This window comes from Gorilla gorilla, chromosome 1 (genome assembly GCF_029281585.2).
Source record: "Gorilla gorilla gorilla isolate KB3781 chromosome 1, NHGRI_mGorGor1-v2.1_pri, whole genome shotgun sequence".
Taxonomy (NCBI): Eukaryota; Metazoa; Chordata; class Mammalia; order Primates; family Hominidae; genus Gorilla; species Gorilla gorilla.
The window spans coordinates 185,573,108-185,593,572 of NC_073224.2; the positions used below are offsets into that span (position 1 = coordinate 185,573,108).

A 20,465-nucleotide genomic window follows, 5' to 3' on the forward strand; every position below is an offset into this window, starting at 1 on the left:
TATTACTGCCATTACTAATGGCTGGCTTGCCAGAAGAAGTTGGACGTGTTTTGTTTTCTAGGCTGTTTGCCCAATGAGAGCTGATAAGGTGGGATTGAGCCTTTGGGAGACCTAGTACTGTTAGCGCCATGCATCGTGCACTTGCCCTTGTGTACACAAGTAATAATTAGTAACCTGACCTTATTTTATTTTCCTCCTCGCAGTGTATTTTGGGACCTTTACTGTGCAGCTCCTGAAAGGAGAGACACTTGTGAACATTCAAGTGAAGCAAAAGCCTTTCATGATTATGTGAGTAACACATTTTTAATCCTAGCAATAATTATAGGGTTGGATAGCTCTAACTTCTCTAGTACGAAAAGCAAACACACAGCCAGTTGGCAGTGGTCTTTATTTGCTTCTTGCGTTTCTTTCTGTTCCCCTGCTCACCTCTCTGCAGCCCTCCCAATGGTACCCTTCTCCAGCAGTGTTCTAACTTGGTGAACGGTGTTTCATAATGTTGTAATTGTGCAAAATTGTGTAGATATCTATCCGGAGAATTAAATGGTGTTGTACAGGACTCAGAACTGTGAGACTTATGTTAAGAGTGGACAGTTAGCTGAGAGGGGACTAAGCCTCTTTAGTGTTGGTTTAAGAAGAAATTGTAACAAACAAAAGCCAATAGGAAACTTGCGTTTTGGAGTTGAGTGAGAATTTGGTGGAATGGACTCTCTTGCTCTACTTTCCAGAGAGCGATCTTTCAAATTATGGGGGGGGGGGGGTGTGTGTGTGTGTGTGTTTGGTGTGGGTGGGCTCATACTGTATCTGCTAAGACGATTTGTACTCTGAGATCCTCAGCTAGTTCATAATCTTGTGGCCAAAATATTCTTGTGAAGATAGTTAACATCATCAGATTGTAGTTCTTTCTACCCTGTTACTCACTTTCTACCTGGATGAGTTTCTTAAGATTTATGAAATTATTACGAGAGGGTTGTCTGCCATCTATTCATCTCCCATAGCAGTCCCCGTCAGGAAAAACAAACAAACATGGGTTTCAAACCTGGGTTGCAGTCACACTTGATGATCTGATGAAATGGGTTAGGATCTGTCTTGGGGAGATGGAAGAGGACGTGTCTGAAGGTCTTCCATAGCCTCTGTTCAGTTCTTCTTGCTAGCCCTGTAGACAGTTAAGCATGTCCATATAGCAGGTGATCTAATGGTCTTGCTCTTCTGTGTGCAGTGGGTAGGAATGGTCCTGGGAAACCATGGGTCCTTGGGAGTTGGTTTCTTGAACGTCAATGGGTCCCACCTGCTTGGCCCAGCCATCTGAGTTCCCTGCATGTGGAGGTGGAAATTGGCTAGGAGACCAGATCCATCTGGTTATTTCACAAGTGGTCAAATCCCATGATCACCAATGTCTTCATGGTGAAAATTTCTCCTGTAATGTGAGGAGTTAGAGACTCAGGTGGTGGCCTACTGGTTTTGAGAATATTCAATGTGATGCAGTTTTGTTGTGAATGAAAAGTTAATGCTCTTGGAATGCAACGCTGAGGAAATTGAGCAGTTCTTGTGCCCTCTTCAGGGCTGAAAAAGAGAAGCTGATGAATGGTACTTCTGGTCTGGTAAACTTACATGGTAGTGAAAGGGAGAGGTCACCGGTTCACTTATGATGTGGTTCTTCTGGGAAAATCCCATGGTGATAAGGTTTCCTGACCTGGATGTTCAGGGAGGCTAAGAGGTACACAGCCATATAAAAATAGTTGATGAATTTGACCTTTCTACCTAGTAAAAATCTTGCATGGTTTTTTTCCTAAACCTGTGAACAGCCGACACTGTTGCTAGTTTTTGACTGCTATGTAAATAGTTTCATTTTAGAATCTGGGGATGGGTGGGTGGGTCTTTCACTCTCTTGATGTAGCATATCTATGCTATTTTTTGCCTGTACCTTTCAGAGAAGTTAATGATTTTAACCAAGTTCGGTGCTCTATAAATTTGAGAGTCTTTGGCAACTTGTGGTGTCATCTTCCATCCTGAAACAATATGGCGGCCGTGAAAGTTTGCACATGGGTTTGCTTTCAGTAATTTGCTGAGGAATGGCAGTAGAATTGTATAGAGATCACTGAGGTTGGCGTTGACATTTAGAAGATGCTACTAAGAGATGAGGTCACCCTCATTGAGGCCTACACTTCATATGTGTGGGGTGTAAAAACCTTTTTTTCTGAATTGGGCTCCACCTGGTATCATGTGGCCTGAGAGTCAGAGCCTGTGGGAGGAGGGATGGAGTGATGAATGGGGATTATGAAGGAGTTAAGGGGTAGCACTGAGTTGGAGGGGTGACAGCAGAGAAGCAAGTGGAAAACTAAGAAGAACTTGAGAAAATTAGGAAAAGGAACCCACTTTTCTTTTTGTCTTTCTCCAGTCTTCATCTAGTCTCTCCCTTCTTGTGGCTACAGTCTAGTTAACCTTCATTCCTTCTTGCTAGAATGATTGCAGTAGCTTCTTGCTGACTCCTTCCTCTTGCCTGGAATGCATTCCTCTCTTACCCATTCAAATCCTATTCATCTTTTAAGATCTCCTTCTTGGAAGACTTATGAGATAGTTTTCTGCATTCTGTGATCACGCCTCCGTATCTATAAAAACCACCTATACAAAGCCTCTGTTGGCAGCTTTCCATGTGCCAGGACACTCTGCTAACTGCTGTAGGTTCAGTCCCTCATGTCCTGCCAGAGACCCGACGAGAGAAGGCTTGTTGTTCGCTCCATTTTGCAGATGAAGCAGCTGAGGCACACAGTGGTTAATTCCCAGCTGGGAAGTGGTAGTTCGAATGCACACACATGGAGTCATGACTGACTCTGGAATGGGTGTTTCTAACACCACCTGGCTTGCCCTGCAGGCCCATGGCAAGTACCATTTGTTGGCACTATTCCACCTAACTTCTCACTTAGGGTTGTCTTTCTGGCGACAGCCTATTAATTTTTTCCATGGTCGAGACCGTGAACTATTCATCTCTGTAGCTCCTACAGTACCTTCCGTGTAGCAGGCACACGTGCTGATTGTATGAAGGAGTTAGGTAAGAATGAGTAAGTCACTTGGGGTGAGTGAGCCTTGAATGGTGTTCTTTTAGAGACATAATTGTTGCGGGTGCTCTCGAACAAGGTGATTTTGAAGTCAATTAACTAGTTGCCTTAACTACTTTTTAGAAAATCAAGTAGAGTGTAAATAAGTGTCTGTTGACTGACCTTCTGTTTTCTATCAAGGAGATCCAAAGATTCTCAGGGTGTGGGGAGTTTGTGCAGCCTGGATACCAGACCCATCTTCGGTGGGTAGGAAGTGCTTACAGGGGCAACGGGAGCATTGGGGGAACTCACATCTGGAGTGGACTTTTCTGATAAATTGGTTTGCATTAAATCAGAAGAGGTCCCCCGGGTCATGGGAGGAGGGTCACGGTCCCATTGTAATTTCCTTGCTGTTACCCTCAGGCCAGAGCAGTGCATCTCAGAGTGTTGACAAAAGCCCATGGGATCCCATTGGGGCATCTCTTTGGGTTCTCTTAGACACTGTTGTCTGGGTCCTGACCTTTTGTAGAGTGGACACTTTCAGCTGCATGAGTGTCTCTAACTGTGTGCCCAGTGGTGTCCTGGCCACCTTCTCCGCTTTGACTTTCTCCAGGGTGGACCTGCAGGGAAGTGTCTTTGGTGCCTTCTCAAACAACAAGCAATCCTTTTTCTCCATGTGGTAGCTAATTTTGTGTTTTCCTTTTGATGTCAAGAAATGAGTGGAATTTGGAAGGCCAAGAAATGAGTGGCCTTTGAGCCAAAGAGACTAGAGAATAGCGATGGATTCTTACACTACACATACCTGCTGTACTTTTTTATAACATGTTTTCATGTGTGTGATTGTGGCTGGACTTTGCAGCTGCCTCGTCGGTTGGGTTTTGTTACAAAATCTCACTCCCATTTTACAGATGAGGAAACTGAACCCTAGAGTTTAGGTGGCTTGTCCAAGGGCAGGCAGCCAGGTGTTGGCAGAGCTGAGACTAGAAATCCTCTATCTTTCTAGTTCTGCCTCTCAGCTTTTATTGACACTTACTTGATAGAGAATCCCTGCAAAACAGAGGGGAGATATTTGCAGTTGACCTGAAGCATACCTGGCACCGGGTATGCTGGTTGGTGCCCCCCGACATGTTCACTGAAGAAATGAACTTAACAGAATTGAACGGAAGCCCCTGCGAGGTGAATTGTGGAGTCACTGGCAGAGGCGAGACCTGAACTCTGGGAAGGGGGTTTGTTGTGGTACAACGGCTCTTAACTTTTGGCAGGGAAAATGTGATAAAAGCTATGGACAGTATTTCCAGAAAGCCCTCATAAAGGGGGCTTTGTGCATGGTTTCAGGAGGCTCATGGACAGCTGCTCCAACCCCAGGCCTCTCTGATTCCCAGTGAAGAACTTTGGGAGTGAAATGGACATGGAGTTCCATGACCTTGATGAATTTTCCTTGCTTGCCTCAGTTTCCTTCCTCTGAAGACCTGAGTTCCCTTTCATCTTGGCTGTTGTGTGCTCCACCTCAGTGAGGCTGGCTCCCTGGCCCTGTCCTCCCACCCCAGCAAGACTCTGCTCTCCCACCCCAGCAAGACTCTGCTGACTCCTCCCTCAGCAGAGGGGAGACTTTGCCTTGAGGAGGGTTGGTTTAAAGTAGGAAAGTGCCCCAGAGTCATGGGCGTGGGCAGGCACTGAGGTATTTGTGGCTGTGTGGCAGGGGTCCAGCGTCCTTGGTGGGTTTGAAATAGCAAAGTGATATTTGAGAGGGCTCTCCTTGGATGTGCTGAGCTGAGGTTCCTGCCAGGCAGGGAGTGTCCATGCCTGCCAGAACCCTTTCGGGGGAGGGGGACGAGAGGGTGGCAGTGCAGGCTGGAATAGGTGGAGAAGGCCTGCAGCTGGGCTGCAAAGAGCTGGGGGAGTGTGCTGCCCTGTGATAAGCCAGGCTAGCTATCTGCCCAGAGGTCCTGGCAAGTTCACGGCATTGCCTTTGGCTCTGACCCTTGGCACCCTTGTGTGGCAGATTAAAAACACAAAACATACACACTTTTTTTTTTCCCCTCTCCCCCATTCCCCTTGGAGCATAGGCTTTGGGTTGCAGCCCCTCTTTAAGCTCCCGCCCTGTTTTCTGCAATTCCTCTTAACCCCAGAGGCTGCCAGACTCCTCCATCGGTAGCTAATTAAACATTAAATGAGAAACTGGAGTTGCATTTTGCCAGAACCCGAGCAGTGCAGCCACCTTAATGGGTTTCAAGTGGCGGCAAGACCCCAAATTGCAAATCCTTGCCCTTTATTTCAAGGCGGGAGGTGGGGCGGGGGGAGTGGTGGGGACCCAAACAAAATTTTTGGCAGTGGTCACTTCATTTGAACTCCCAGACCAGCAGTGTGCACCAGTCTTTCGCATAATGCCATCTTTGTTAGCTAAGCATTTGCAAACTTGGACCAAGAGTTAGCTCTGTGCCAGCCAGCACTCAGAGGGAGCTGGGAGACACCCAGCTCTCCCCACAGTTCCTTAGGTCGTCTCTATTTTGTGAGGGAGGCAGGGTCTCGAGTGGGGAACCCTAGTCAAGGGTGCCTGGCCCCCTTCCCATGACTTCCCTGCCTCTGTATGTGAGTGTGTGTGTGTTTAAGCCTTAACAGGGAGAAGTGGCAGGGAGGTGTGTGTGCTTGGGGGTCTGTCAGCCAAGATAACAGAAATGTGGCACTAGCTGTAGCCTTTATAATAGTGTCTGAGGGTTTAGAGTATTTAGAAAAATTAATCTTTTTTAGCTTGGTAATAATTCTGACCACGGCACAAGTGCATTAGACGATTCACATAAACTTCTTTAATACATGTTGCTGGGAGCTCTTAGAGCAAATAGACAATCATGACTGTTTGTTTTTGATTCGCTGGGGTAATGGGGTTTTTTTTTTTTTTCCTGAAATGGAGTTTCACTCTGTCACCCAGGCTGGAGTGCAATGGCGCGATCTCGGCTCACTGCAACCTCCGCCTCCCGGGTTCAAGTGATTCTCCTGCCTCAGCCTCCTGAGTAGCTGGGATTACAGGCGCGTGCCACCACACCCAGCTAATTTTTTGTATTTTTAGTGGAGACAGGGTTTCACCATCTTGGCCAGGCTGGTCTCGAACTCCTGACATTGTGATCTGACTGCCTCAGCCTCCCAAAGTGCTGGGATTGCAGGCGTGAGCCACCACGCCTGGACGGTAACGGGGTTTTTTGTAGCCTTGGCAAGGTGAGTTTTAGCAATGTTTTGTGTCTGTGTTGTGTATTTCTTTTCCTGGGTTTTGAATCCTCTGGATTTTAAAGGGTTTGGGTTGTGACTGGTGGCTTGGACTCCCATGTGAATTCTAGTCTCCACTTTGTCATTTCTTGGCTGGAAATCGTCAGGGATCCTCATTTCCTGGCCGAGAGCCTCAGTTTTCCCATCTGTAGAATGGGGGAATGCTGATTCCTTTGCATAGTGGTTGTGAGGGTTAAGTAATATAGTACAGTCATCCGTCAGTATCCAGGGAGGATTGATTCTAAACCCCCCCACCGCCCGTCCCTGCTGTCATGTCTCACCCCTGCACCCCCTCAAGGGGCAGAGCTGGCAGTCCTGTCACAGACTGGTACTGATAAATGGCGTCTCTGAGATGTCTGTGCACCTTATCTGTATTGGGCAGAATGGTCCTGTCCCACTCCTGCGTGTGGCCACTGCATGGCTAAATGGTAAGGCCCAGAGGGCATGCAGCTTGGCATCAGTAGGAATCTAGATTTGCATTTCAGCTTCATGTCCTTGTTAGCTGTGGGGGCCTTCGTTTCTCAAGGTCCATCTCTTTACTGTAAAATAGGCTCAAGGGTTGTCCTGGCACAGCCCACCATGGGGACGGCCTTGAGAGAGGCATGGAAAGCTGTCCAGGGAAAGTTGGTTGTGCTGTGAAATCCTGTGTCATTGTTAACAGGGATGAAATGAGGAGTCTTGCACTGTTCTCTTTGGTATGTATCCTGCCCTGGCAGGTGCTCAGACTGTGCCTGATTTTTTTTTATTGTATAAGGGAATCCCCTTTTATTGTATATGGAAATCCCACAAAGGCGATTCCCACATACAATAAAAAAAAAAAGGAGTCTTAGCCGGGCGCGGTGGCTCATGCCTGTAATCCCAGCACTTTGGGAGGCTGAGGCTGGCGGATCACGAGTTCAGGAGATCGAGACCATCCTGGCTAACGTGGTGAAACCCCATCTCTATTAAAAATACAAAAAAATTAGCTGGGCATAGTGGCGGGCGCCTGTAGTCCCAGCTACTTGGGAGGCTGAGGCAGGAGAATGGTGTGAACCCAGGAGGTGGAGGTTGCAGTGAGCCGAGATGGCGCCGCTGCACTCCAGCATGGGGGACAGAGGCAGATCTGTCTCAAAAAAAAAAAAAAAAGGAGTCTTAAGGAGACAGTGAGCTTGAGAAGGGAAGTGTCAGCCATGGCAGGTCCATGGGAAGCTGATTCTGGCCACATTGGCTTCTTTTTCTTTTGACTTCCTGAGGTGACCCTGAGGCCTTGATCAGTCGGCCCCCAGACCAGGAGAATAAGACACTACCGTATTTTGAGGTTACCAAGCTCCTACTATGCTCACTGTCTAGTTGAAGAGACAGATGCAGTCCAGGATGAGATGTGGGCTTAAAAAGAACTGTGTGGAATGATCTTGTTTTTCTAAGAGACCAAGATACAGTCAGTATGGAGTAGGGGGGGCGGTGGGGGGAGATAAACAGTCCCACCCCTGTGTTGTAACGAAATATATATTTATCATAGATATAAATAGCAGGATTGCAGGTGATGGAACTGGAGGTCACCTAGTGTTCTTTCAAGTAGCTAAAGAAACATGCCCAGAGGGAAAGGTGCCCTGCGTGAAGTTTCCAGTGGAACTCAAACCTGCCTGCAAGCCTAATCAATAGTCCAGGATGCTTTCTTTCCTTTGCCTTGTTGCAGTTACGAGCTGTGCAAACATGGGCACCTTAAGTAACCTCTGAGCCTCAACTTCCTCGGGTGGAAAATGGGGTTTATAAAGTATACCAGGCCGGGCGCAGTGGCTAACTCCTGTAATCCCAACACTTTGGGAGGCCGAGGCAGGCGAATCACTTGAGGTCAGGAATTAGAAACCAGCCTGGCCAACATGATGAAACTCTGTCTTTACTAAGAATAGAAAAATTAGCCAGACGTGGTGGTGGGCGCCTGTAGTCCCAGCTACTCTGGAGGCTGAGGCAGGAGAATAATTTGAACCCGGGAGGTGGAGGTTGCAGTGAGCCAAGGTTGCATCACTGCACTCCAGCCTAGGTGATAGAGCGAGACTCAGTCTCAAAAAAATAAAAAAATAAAGTATGCCTTTATAAGGTCATAAAGATTAAGTTTACACACATACACACAATATATAATAGTGCCTAGCATAGTGCAAGTTCTGCATAAATGTGTGCTGTCATTTTTCTTTTTTAAATTTATTTTTAATGTTTTGTAGAGATGTGGTCTTGCTTTGTTGCCTAGGCTGGTCTTGAATTTCTGGCTTCAAAGGATCCTACTGTCAGGGCCTCTCAAAGTGCTGGGATTATAGGTGTGAGCCACTACACCCGGCCTGTGCTGTCATTTTTCTTACCTCACCTCCGGCCTGGTCTGAGTCCTGGCTTCCTGATGGGCAGTGTTCTCAGTGATTGATAACAAGGGGCCAGCAGAATGACGTTGGGGTGAGAGGTGTGTGCCTGTGAAGTGTGAACCATCATGGGCTAGCTCCCCTGTTGATCAGCTCTCTGGATCCCTGGGTTTCAGGTACCCCTGGGGGATTGTGGGGGCAAGTCACATTATGTTCTCCCTGCCCCAGTGATTGGAGGAGCAAGTCACATATGCAGCTTCCAAACCAGCCCTGGTGCTTGTGAGGATGAGAAAAGAGTGGACGCACAGATGCTCCTGGCCTGCGCCTGGCCTGAAGTTGCCCCATCACTGTCCATTTTCTTCTCTCCTAGTGACTTCTCATTTTCTAGGAATCTGGAACAGGCGCTTTCCCCAGCCACTTTGGCCTCTTCACCATGATTCCCGCTTGGTACCATACCACCTGAGAGGGTTTTTTCCTCCCCTGCCAACTATTCTTCTGTAGAGCCAATGCTAGCCTGGAATGTGGCTGCCTCCACCAGGCCTGCCAGGATGACTCCTATGGGAAGACATCCCTCTTCTGTTTTTTCGCCAGGAACTAACTCTGTAACTCTCTTAGTCGTTTGTTACCAGCTGCCTGGAAGGAGAGTTATTTCAGTTAAGGTTGTGTCTCTTCCTTCCCCTTTCTGGAATGAAAGCTCCTTGAGGGGAGGAACTTTACTTGCCCTTTCTGCCACCCCATTCCTGGGGCCTATTGCAGGTCTTGAATGCATTCTGGGGTCTGTGAGCAAGGCTCTGAGCCTTGAGAAGTGAGAAGGATTTGATTCCTGCCCAGGCATCAAGTGTGTTAAGTACTCGTTTTAATGAAGATGGACAAGGGGCACGTGGTGAAGCACTGTTTGTAAACTGTGAGCTGTGACCCATTAATACATCATGAAACCAACTTAGTGGGTCATGACTGGTAATTACCAAAAAAGAAACAACCGTATTACACAGAGTAAACACAAATATTGTTTCTGGAAATGTCTGTTTTCAGTGATTTATGTGTGCATATAAAAGTATGTGTGCCCTGGGTTAGTGTTGTAGTATTTGCCTTTTTTTGGGGCTCAACGCAAAGTCAGAAGGCCACTAGCCCAGAGACAGCTGAGACTGAATCTTAGTTCCTACAAGTTAAGTGACTTGGGTCAAGAGACAAGCAATTGCTGAGCCTCAGTTTCCAGATCTGTACTAGAAGGAAATGATCCATACCTTAGAGAGTTCTCAGGGAATTGTTTCCCCACCACATCTTGTGCTTTCAGAGTGGTGCCTGGCGGGCACTTGGTACCTTTGTCTCTGTGGTTTGCTGCCATAGTCTTAGTTCATTGAACACACAGAAAATCCCAACAGATGCTTGTTGAAGGCAGAGGAAGTAACAGCTCCCATTGGAGGGGGTGGGACTGCGGCCTGGACCACTCTGGAGTGGGCGCAGGAGGAGAGGGCCTGAGAGCGCAGGGACACTCTTCTTAATAGCAGAGTCCATGTGGCTCTCTAGGCAAAGCTGGAGGAGTTTGCAGCCTGTCCCTGCTGGCTGGCTGTGGGGCAGCTCCTTCTGCCTGTCTGTGATTGAGGTGGGTGGGGGGGGGGGGGGGGTTCCTTGCCCCCTGTGGAGCTTGTGTCTGAACAAGGCTCAGGCAGTGGCAGTAGTAAGAATAGGTCGTAAGGCATCCTGTCTGACCGAGGTTGACCCAGCCTCCCAAACTCCCTGTCCCCTCCTGGTGACAGCTGTTTGCACAGCTTCCAGGGCAGGTTTTGTGTCCCCTGCTCTTTGTGTGTTTGGGTGAAGCGCCTGACATTTCACTTCTGTTTCACAGTCCTCTGACCTTAAGAAGCACAACTGCTCCCTGGGGCCGCTGCCTGAGGTTTTCCTCTGATCCTTCTTTCCCAGTCACAAAAGGCTGTTTGAGAGAGGAGGCAGTGGAGGAGGGGGAGCAGGCCTCTCCCACATTCCGGGATACTGCTGCAGCGCTTTGAGCTCTGAGAGGGGCAGAGCGTAGCTTTATAGACCGGATGGAAATGGCAGATGGTTGGTGGGCAGTTATTGCCCGCTGCCTGCCGGGCTTTGCCATTACCATTAGATGCAGTGTTGTGGGCCGTACATGGGATTTGGACTTGGATGACCAAGGTACAAGATCTGATTCTTTCAGATGGCCTTGGGTAAGTTGTCTGGTGTCTGCAAAATGATAGGAAACAGTGGCCGGCTTTTTTCTGCCCCTCCAGCTTTTTGGAAGTTGGGTGAGAGCACATGAAAATGCTTTGTGAGTTGTGGTCCCCTTTGAGAAGGCTGTTTCAGATGTGCAAGAAGAAGGAGACACTCAGTTTCCAGATGGGGACACTGAGGCTGGTGACACAGCAAGCCTGGGGCCACCACTGACTTGAGAAAACCTCCACCTAAGAGGCTGGCGCCCATGTCTGTGTCTGTGCCATCCTTTAGGAATTTTGCAGCTTTCTTTGGGAGAGGCTGAGAGCTTCGTGTGGCTTTGGCCATCCAGCCGGTGCTGAGGGGGCAGATGGCCCAGTGGGCAGGCCTGGTGCCGGGCGTGTGCGCACTGCCGGTCTCTGCTCGCCGGCTTTTAGAAGGCTTCCAGTAGAAAATGTTCTCCTCTCTCTGGAGGCTCTTCCTCTTGGCAGCGCCGCCCGCCTGCCGGCCAGATCCCACTCGGAGCCCGCTTGTGTTACGGGTGGCGGCCCTGGCCCGCAGCTCCGGGCGGGGCTCTCCACGATCTCTGCGCTGGTGAGCCGCTTCAAAAGGGGATTTTACAGCATGACAGGGAATTTCAGCCACCACGTTATCTCCGAATTGGCCAATTGATGGTTTCAGCAGAGCATTTCAGCATCGGGGAAGCCAATACAATTTGAGTTAGTTGTGATGGCTGCCACTTTAAATACCGCAGTGAATTTCTGTCAGCGAGCTAATGCGTGGAATAGGGAATTGCAGAAAACTTGATCATCAGAGTGCTTCAGTCGATTCTGACCCCAAGCTACAGAAAATGAACTTAAATCTAGTTGACTGTCGCCACATACTTTCTTTGGTGTTATTCTGCTGGCAGCGTCTTCTTCAGAGAGAGCTGGAAGAGAAGAGACTAGGAGGAAATCAGGATGTTTGCCTCGGGTCCCTGGGATTTTAGAGAGCGACAGTCTTCATGGGAGGTTGACCATTGGGAGTTGGGGTGGTGAGTTCTTGGTGAGGGATAAATTTCTAAACGACAGCATTATGGCTTAGTAATAATGAGTTCTCTATTTAACAAAGCAAACCAATGCTTATTGAGCACTTACTATGTGTTCAGACCCTTAAAAGGCATTCTTAGTTATCTCTCTGTTGGACAATGTAGGAGACAGGCATTCCTCCCATTTCATGACGGAAGAACTGATAACAATAGCAAACAATTATTGAGTGCTAACCGTATGCCAGGCACTGTTGTAAGTGCTTTAGGTTTTGTCTATTGTCATACTCAAAACAGCCCTGTGGGTTAAGTTCTGTTATTCCTATTTTGTAGAGAAGGAAATGGAGGCACTTAGAGGGATTCAGTCATGGGCAAGGTAGACTTAATAGGTTTGTCTTCTTAATTAAAAAAAAAAAAAAAAATTTTTTTTTTTTTTGAGACAGGGTCTCACTGTGTTGCCCAGGCTGGAGTGCAGTAGCATGATCTCGGCTCACTGCAGCCTCAGCTTCCCCAGGCTCAGGTGATTCTCCCGGCTCAGCCTTCCCAAGTAACTGGGACTACAGGCATGTGCCACCATGCCCAGCTAACTTTTCTATTTTTTTATTTTTATTTTTTTTTGGTAGAGACAGGGTTTGCCATGTTGCCCAGGCTGGTCTCAAAATCCTGGCCTCAAGCAGTCTCCTGCCTCGGCCTCCCAAAGTGCTGGGATTACAGGTGTAAGCCACTGTGCCCGGCCCAGATTTGGCATCTTTTCTGTCTCATTAATTGATGACCCCCTGCCCAGCCTGGAGTGGTTTGATGCTGAGGCTGGCAGGACCAGGTGGGTCCTGACGGAGATGAGCCAGCTGAAGCCTGGCCTGGGCTCATAGGGTTCCTGACTGGTGCGGTGCTTCTCTGTGGGTAGAGGGATTGGGCTGGTTTTTAATGACCTCGTCCAGGAAGAAAACATCTTGGCTTTGGGACCTATGTGACTTAAAGAAAAGGTTTGCTATCTCTTCACTTAAAAGGCTCCCTTTTATTAAATCTCTTACCACCCCCTGTGGACTCCAGGCTTGAAAATATTTTATTTACAAAGAGATTGCATGCATTGAGTCACCATTAATTTTAATGAAGAAATGTGGAAAATGAGAACTATATAGCTGCTGATGAGACTTTCTCATCAGCTCAGGGGAACCAACGTGAGCACGCTAGGTTGGTAGAACAGAATTCTAGTCAACAGAAAAACATTGGAAATTTCAGTTCCATTTCAATTGAGGCAGACCCGATTCTTCTAGAACTTAAACAATATTAGCAATGCCTCAAGAGCCCCCAGTGAAGTTTTCCAGAAACCTGGTTAGAATCCTTAGGCAGGACCCACCTAGCAGTGGTGCCTTCTCACTTTGTCCTGGCATGGCCAGGGTTGACCTCTGTAGAGGGACATCCCTCATGTTTCCCCCAGGACTGAGGAAGGTTAGAATGCAGAGTTCTCTCCGGAGATGGCTGCGCTCTTTTTAGGCCCATCCACCCCTGCTCTCCTGGCTGTGCAAGCAAGGCTTCTCTGCTAGGGCAGTGCAACTTGGAGGGTAGACACACTGAGGGTGTAAGAGCCTGCGTGAACAGCTCCCATCTGCAGAGCCTCGTCTCCCTACAGATATATCCCAAGGCAGGGGTCCCATATTCCCTGCGGTTCTGAGCTGGCATTACCTGCAGCAGATGGATCACTGGACAGCGAGTCCGGAAATCATCCTTCTCCACCAAGCTTTCCCACTTAATAGCTTGGTAACCTTTGACAGATGATTGTCTTGTTTCTTTCCTAATTTGTAGCACGGGGACAGTGAGGGATACAACAGCAGTTTCTGAAACAGCAGTGACCACCATTTACTGCATTTACCCCAGGCCAGGCACTGTGTGTGGGCATGGCATTTAATCCCTGTAGCACTCTATAAGATAGGGGCTGTTATGACCCCATTTCTCGGATGAGGAAGCCAGGGCTCAGAGAAGTGAAGGCATGAGCCCGTTGTTACGAAGTCATTAGATAGAGAGCTGGGATTTGAACCCAGAGCCCCACTCTACCTTTGAGCCATGCTGCTACTTTGACAAACTTTTGGATGACTTTGGGAGATGGGGACCTTGGGGAAAAATGCACTTTGAAAGAATTGGATCATTTCAGTAGAAACCTGTAAACGTGTGTCTTAAAAAAAAATGTCAGTGACAGTTTGCTTCTCGGTGAGATGAATGCAAGATAAACCTATTTTGACTGTTAACTTATTTTGTTGCTTAAAAGCCAGTGACATGTAGCGTTGAATTTATTTTTCTTCACAACATTTAAGTGTTTGCCACTTCTTGAGTGACGTGTGTGAATTTGGGAATTGCCTGTACTTTGGGAATGGAGGCCGTTGCTTATATGTAAGGCTTTTGCCTTAAGAGGGACTTTTGGGAAGGCTTGTTCTGGCTCGGGGCCTTGCTAAGAAGCGACTCGAGTGCAGCAAGGGTACCTGTGTCTGAGGATATTGATAGAGCTGAAGCTTGCTCTGAAGTTGGGGTCATGGTGGAGAGCCGATCGCAGGAGTCTTTGTGACTGGAAGCCTAAATATTTATTCTGTTCTGTCCCTAATGAAAACAAATTGTCAACAGTTGTTCGGTAACTGACTAAATTAAAATCTGTAATTAGTCAATTAGATTAAAGAGTTGGCACAACCTGATTGTATCATGCTGGTTAGGTTATTAAGAGAAAGGGTGTGATTTTTAATTACTGAATGCTAATTTTGACAGTTTCAAATAGAAACAGACGTGTTTTTCCCCTCTTTCCCTAATTCTGAATGGTTTGGAAAGTAAAGACACTCAATGTGTAAATGATGTTTTTTTGAAGAAAAATAATCCGAGAAGGCCCTTCTGTAGAGTAGGAGGGATTTCAGCAAAGAGCCCACGTTGGATTTAGTTGAAAGGGTTAGTTGGAAATCCTTCCTTTCTTGAAGAGGCATGGCTTGGTTTTTGGCAGCTTCGTTTTTGCTGTCAATGAGAGGTTGGATTTCAGCTTTAAGCAGTCAAATCATTGAGTTCTTTTTAAGGGTCTCCCCGATTCTCTCAACTTCAGGCTTTTTTCTGGCCAGTGCCCTGGAAACTATAAGCAATAGTAAACGATCCAGGGAGGAATCCCCTGCGAAGGAAGCCCAGTGGGCGCTTTGGGACACCAGCACGTGTGAGTAATCATACCCAGTGTTGTATGAAGTGTCTTCTCATACACTGGCATCCCAGGAAGACAGATGGATGGAACGGACGTTCTTACTTCATGGAATAAAAGTTTTGCTGACTGCCTGAGGAAAGCTGAGAGCAGGGAATGAGGTGCCCCGGTGTGGAGGGTCAGGGGGAGAATGTACTCGGGGTGGGTGATGACAGGCAAGGAGGGGACTCCTGTTAAGTAGTAAGTAGCTGGGGATGACAGGAGAGAGGCCTCTTGCTTGGGAGGAAGATGGGATCGGAAAGTAGGGCCAGTTCAACTGGGTGAGGTGGTGTGCGCCTATAGTCCAGCTACTCAGGAGGTAGAGGCAGGAGGATTGCTTGAGCCCAGGAGTTGGAGGCTGCAGTGAGCTATGATCATGCCTGTGACAACATAGTGAAACTCCATCTCTTAAAAAAAAAAAAAAAAAAAAAAAAAGTAGGATCAGTTTATACATTGTGGATTGAAGCCAGCCAGAGAATTTAGCACAATTAGGGTAGATGGGTTTGAAGATGGGGCAAATCCTTCTTCCCACTTTGTTTTTCTGGCGGATGCTATGTCGTTGCATCCCCTGCTTCCCCTGCTGACACTGGAATATGGGATATGAGCAACCTTGGAACCGGGGGTGAGAATGCCTGAGCTGCTTCCAGCCAAGGGCCCCAATACAGTGTGGATCCCCTCATTGGCCAGAGGGACCATCCCATCTCCCCGTCTTCCCCAGCTCCTGGGAGTTGATGATGTGGACCGCTCCGTAAGGTGCTGTGCCCGTGGGGCATTTTATCTGAAGGATAAAATGCATCTGAAGGATGTCAATCCTAAGAATAGGCTCATGGGCCACTGCAGGAAGGCCACCCAGCCCTTGCTTTTCCTTGCACAAAGGAAACCCCTCCTTCTGTGGGGAGCGAGGGGTTGAAGCTGTAACCCTAGGCCCCTGACTGCCCACTGGACAGCAGCATCCCTGTCTTGAGGGAGAGCCACCCTAAACATCTGTGCCTCTAGAACTGCACTGAACCCCACACCGCATGTTAACACAGTCTCTACTTTCTGGATGGTTTTCTTGTGGGCTGAGTCTTCCATGATACTTTTTGAAGCATCAGTTAAAACGGCCTTTAGCTTTCAACATGCAATATTTAAAGCTGTGGGTGATCCAGAATGGGTCATTTTTCTTTGAAAAAGGAAGCGACTTTACTTTTTGTGTCTGATGAATATGGAGTACTGGGGAACCAAGGTGCAGAGAACGAGAGCTTTTGAAGGTTAAGCAGCCTGGGTTCTAATCCCCACAAGAGCTCCTGTGCCAGTTGATTAACCTCTGAGCCTCAGTGTCCTTATCTGTAAAATGGGGATTGTACTCAGCCTGCAGTACTGCTTTGAGATAATGAAGCAGAGCATGTTAGAAGATATTTCAGGAATGAAAGAATGAGAGGCTGAAAGGAAGGCATCTGTGCTTAGGGAGTGATTCTGGGGCGCGTTTAGAAACACGAATAAGTAAGAGGAGTGGAATGAAAAGCAGGAATGAATGGTGGACTGGGGTATGTTCTGAATTTGGAATTCCTCCTTCAGACTCAGGATCCATAGCCAAGGTTAAAGAAACCCATAAGAGGTTGTGTGTGTGTGTGTGTGTGTGTGTGTGTGTGTGTGTGTGTGTGTGTTTGGGGTTGGGGGCAGTGGTAGATAGAAGGGAAGGGACAGTGCTAGGAGAGAGAACATTTTAAAAGCTTCCCCACTGATAGATTTGTAGCCCTGGATAAATAGGGAAGCTTGTAAAACTTGATTCATTTTCTTCCTGAAGTCTGTTTTTGGTGGGGAGCAGGGGTGAGGACAAAGACAGCTAAGGGAGCCAAATGCTTTTAGGTTAGGAGTGTTTATATGTCCCCAGCACAAGCCATGTCCTTGAGAAGGGCCAGGGATGTGTTTCATCCTGCTCCCTGTCCCCAAACGATCTTTCTCTTCCTAAGTGCCAGCTTCCCTAGTCCATCTGGGGAGGGACTGCCCACTGCCTGCCATCAGGGGCTGTGCTCAGGCCTCATCTAGGGATCTGCGCTCAGGATGACTTCCTACTTCCTTCCTGGCCTGCGGTTTGCTCTTTTCTTTTGGTTAGGAAGTATGTCCTTCCCTGTCCCTGCCCAGGCCTACTCTGGAGACGTGGACAGGCAGCTGGGGCCACCATTAGCCAGAGAGGAGACAGGGTGTATCCACAACTGGAGGCCCATGTGAGCTGTTCAGGAATTAGAAGCTACTGCTCTTGGAAAACCGCTGCAGAAATGGAAAGGTGGTCAACGGGGAGAGGTGAGAAGGTGATGGGCCTTGTATGTTGGAAAAAAAAAAATTTAGAGGGACTTAACGGAATATTTCTGTGTTTTGAAATAAAAATTATTTGGGGACCTAACATTAAAAAGACATCTGTGTATTTTTCTGTTAGGGTGGAATGTGAAGCCTGAGATTCCTGGGCTGTAGTTAGGGAAGGGCCAGCTCTCTGCCTTGGGGCCTTTGCACAGGCTGTTCTCCCAGCTTGGAGCACTTGCTGCCATTCTTTCTCCTCTCAGGGAACCCTGTTCATTTTTCATGTCTCAGTTTAGACATCACATAATTCTAAGATGCTTCTAATAATCTTTGAGCCTCTGGGGGCAGAGCCCATGGCGGGTCTTGTAAACTGAGGCCCTGACGCTTGGTGGATCCCCACTCAACATTTGTTGGCTGAAAGAGTGATCAGGGAGGATCAGGAGGCTGCCCACCTCCCAGGGCCCCTCTGTGCAGTCTGTGCATTTGAATGGTTGAAGTCTTAGAACAAGTCCTTAGAACAAGTCCAAGTTTGTCTGCTCAGTTTGAGCCCTGGCCTTGGTGTTTGCCTTTCTTTTCTGAAGTAGGTCTTTGACACATCGATGGAGCTTCAGATGTGAAGTGTCCTCAGAGGTGTGTGGGAAAATGCTCTCTTTTCAGTTAACCCAGCCTTCTGACAACTTCTGAGGCCTCTCGGGCTAGAAGCCCCGTGACTGTTCTCCTGCCCAGTTCTTGCTTTTTTTTTTTTTTTTTTTTTTTTGAGATGGAGTCTTGCACTGTTGCCCAGGCTGTAGTGCAGTGGCACGATCTCTGCTCACTGCAAGCTCCGCCTCCTGGGTTCATGCCGTTCTCCTGCCTCAGCCTCCCAAGTAGCTGGGACTACAGGCGCCTGCCACCATGCCCAGCTAATTTTTTGTACTTTTAGTAGAGATGGGGTTTTGCCGTGTTAGCTGGGATGGTCTCGATCTCCTGACCTCGTGATCCGCCCGCCTCGGCCTCCCAAAGTGCTGGGATTACAGGCGTGAGCCACCGTGCCCGGCCGGTTCTTGCTTTTTATAAAGGGGGTTGGGGAGTGGGTGGACAGGGATGTGATCCTGGAATCCAGAACTCCATCACTCAGCCTGTGTCTTAGTGGGGTGTTAACGGAGGATGATAGAAAATAGCCCGCTTCTGATTTCTCTCTCTCCCTCATAGCTCTGTAGAAATATTTTATTATTGAACACCCTGTAATTCAGGGTTGGTGGCGATTTTATCAGGCCGTACAAGTCTACAGTTGACCTTTGCATTATCTAAGAAGACTTGTGTTTGCTTAGCCAAGGATAAACAAGATTCCAGTGTGGGTGGCTTAGGGCTTGGAGCTGTGGTCTCTGTGTGCAGGGTTGCTTCTAATTGTGAATGGCTCTTATCTGTTCTTCAGGGAGGGTCTAGCCACACTGTAGTACAGGGACTTCTTTATTTCTTTTTTCTTTCTTTTTTTTTTTCCTTTTAGAGATGGAGTCTCGCTCTGTCGCCCAGGCTGGAGTGCAGTGGTGCGATCTTGGCTCACTACAACCTCCGCCTACTGGGTCCAAGAAATTCTCCTGCCTCAGCCTCCCGAGTAGCTGGGACTACAGGCTCACGCCACCACGCCTGGCTAATTTTTTTTTTTTTGTATTCTAATAGAGATGGGGTTTTACTGTGTTGCCCAGGCCGGTCTCAAACTCCTGAGCTCAGGCAATCCGCCCGCCTCGGCCTCCCAAAGTGCTGGGATTACAGGCTTGAGCCACTGTGCCCAGCTGGGGCTTCTTTCTTTTCTTTCTTTTCTTTTCTCTCCTTCCTTCCTTCCTTCCTTCCTTCCTTCCTTCCTTCCTTCCTTCCTTCCTTCCTTCCTTTCTTTCTTTCTCTCTCTTTCTCCCTTTCTTCTTCTTTTTTTTTTTTTTTGTCATGGAGTTTCGCTCTTGTTGCCCAGGCTGGAGTGCAATGGCACGATCTTGGCTCACCGCAGCCTCCGCCTCCTGGGTTCAAGTGATTCTCCTGCCTTAGCCTCCTGGGTAGCTGGGATTGCAGGCAGGCGCCACCACGCCCAGCTAATTTTGTATTTTTAGTAGATAAGGGGTTTCTCCAAGTTGGTCAGGCTGGTCTCGAACTCCCGACCTCAGGTGATCCACCTGCCTCAGTCTCCTAAAGTGCTGGGATTATAGGCATGAGCCACTGTGCCCGGCTGGGACTTCTTTATTTCTAAGCCTGCCATCCAGGCTTTTCCAAGGGCCTGAAATGCTTACTCCCTTTAAACAACTACTTTCTGCTAAAATTGTCCTAATAGTATCAGTTTAGGAAGATATTTTATCCAAAAATCCACCCATAGGTCATCAAAGTTATTTGTCTTTATCAGATATTCATCTAATTTGTCTAGTCTTCCATTCATCAAATATTTGATGCCTCTGCCGTTTGGCTACGGAAGCAAAGACACCAGCAAGTCTTTTGCCCTCACAGAGCTCATAGACTATTTTCCTCCCCTTTATCTGGGGTTATGTGTTTTCAAAATGCTAACTGGCTGGGTGCAGTGGGTAACATCTGTAATCCTAGCACTTTGGGAGGCCAAGGTGGGAGGATCGCTTGAGCCTAGGAGTTCAAGACCAGCCTGGGCAACATAGTGAGACCCTGTCTGTAAAAAATAAGAAATAAAAGTAAAATGCTTACTGCACATCTGTATTTTTTACTTATTTATTTTTTGAGACAGAGTCTCGCTCTATTGCCCAGGCTGGAGTGCAGTGGCACAGTCTCGGCTCACTGCAGCCTCTGCCTCCTGGGTTCAAGCAATTTTCCTTCCTAAGCCTCCAGAGAAGCTGGGATTACAGGTGCCTGCCACCATGCTCAGCTAATTTTTGTATTTTTAGTAGCGATGGGGTTTCACCTTGTTGGCCAGGCTGATCTCGAACTCCTGACTTCAGATGATCCACTCACCTCGGCCTCCCAAAGTGCTTGGATTGCAGGCATGAGCCACCATGCCCAGCCTAACTGCACATCTTAAAATATCAGATATGCCGGGCGCGGTGGCTCACGCCTGTAATCCCAGCACTTTGGGAGGCCGAGGCGGGCGGATCACGAGGTCAGGAGATCGAGACCATCCTGGCTAACATGGTGAAACCCCGTCTCTACTAAAAATACAAAAAATTAACCGGGCGTAGTGGCGGGCGCCT

The 20,465-nt window shown here is 48.0% G+C and overlaps 1 protein-coding gene across 9 annotated transcripts in view; it reads left to right on the forward strand.

Annotated features, from left to right (window-relative positions):
- The window catches only part of SSBP3 (single stranded DNA binding protein 3), a 179,228-nt gene that overhangs the window by 4,240 nt on the left and 154,523 nt on the right, over window positions 1–20,465 (forward strand). For all 9 annotated transcript variants that reach the window (XM_031004649.3, XM_031004657.3, XM_031004660.3 and 6 more), the window contains exon 4: window positions 204–288. In XM_031004649.3, coding sequence (XP_030860509.1) covers window positions 204–288 — 85 coding nt within the window. The remainder of the gene's footprint in view (window positions 1–203; window positions 289–20,465) is intronic.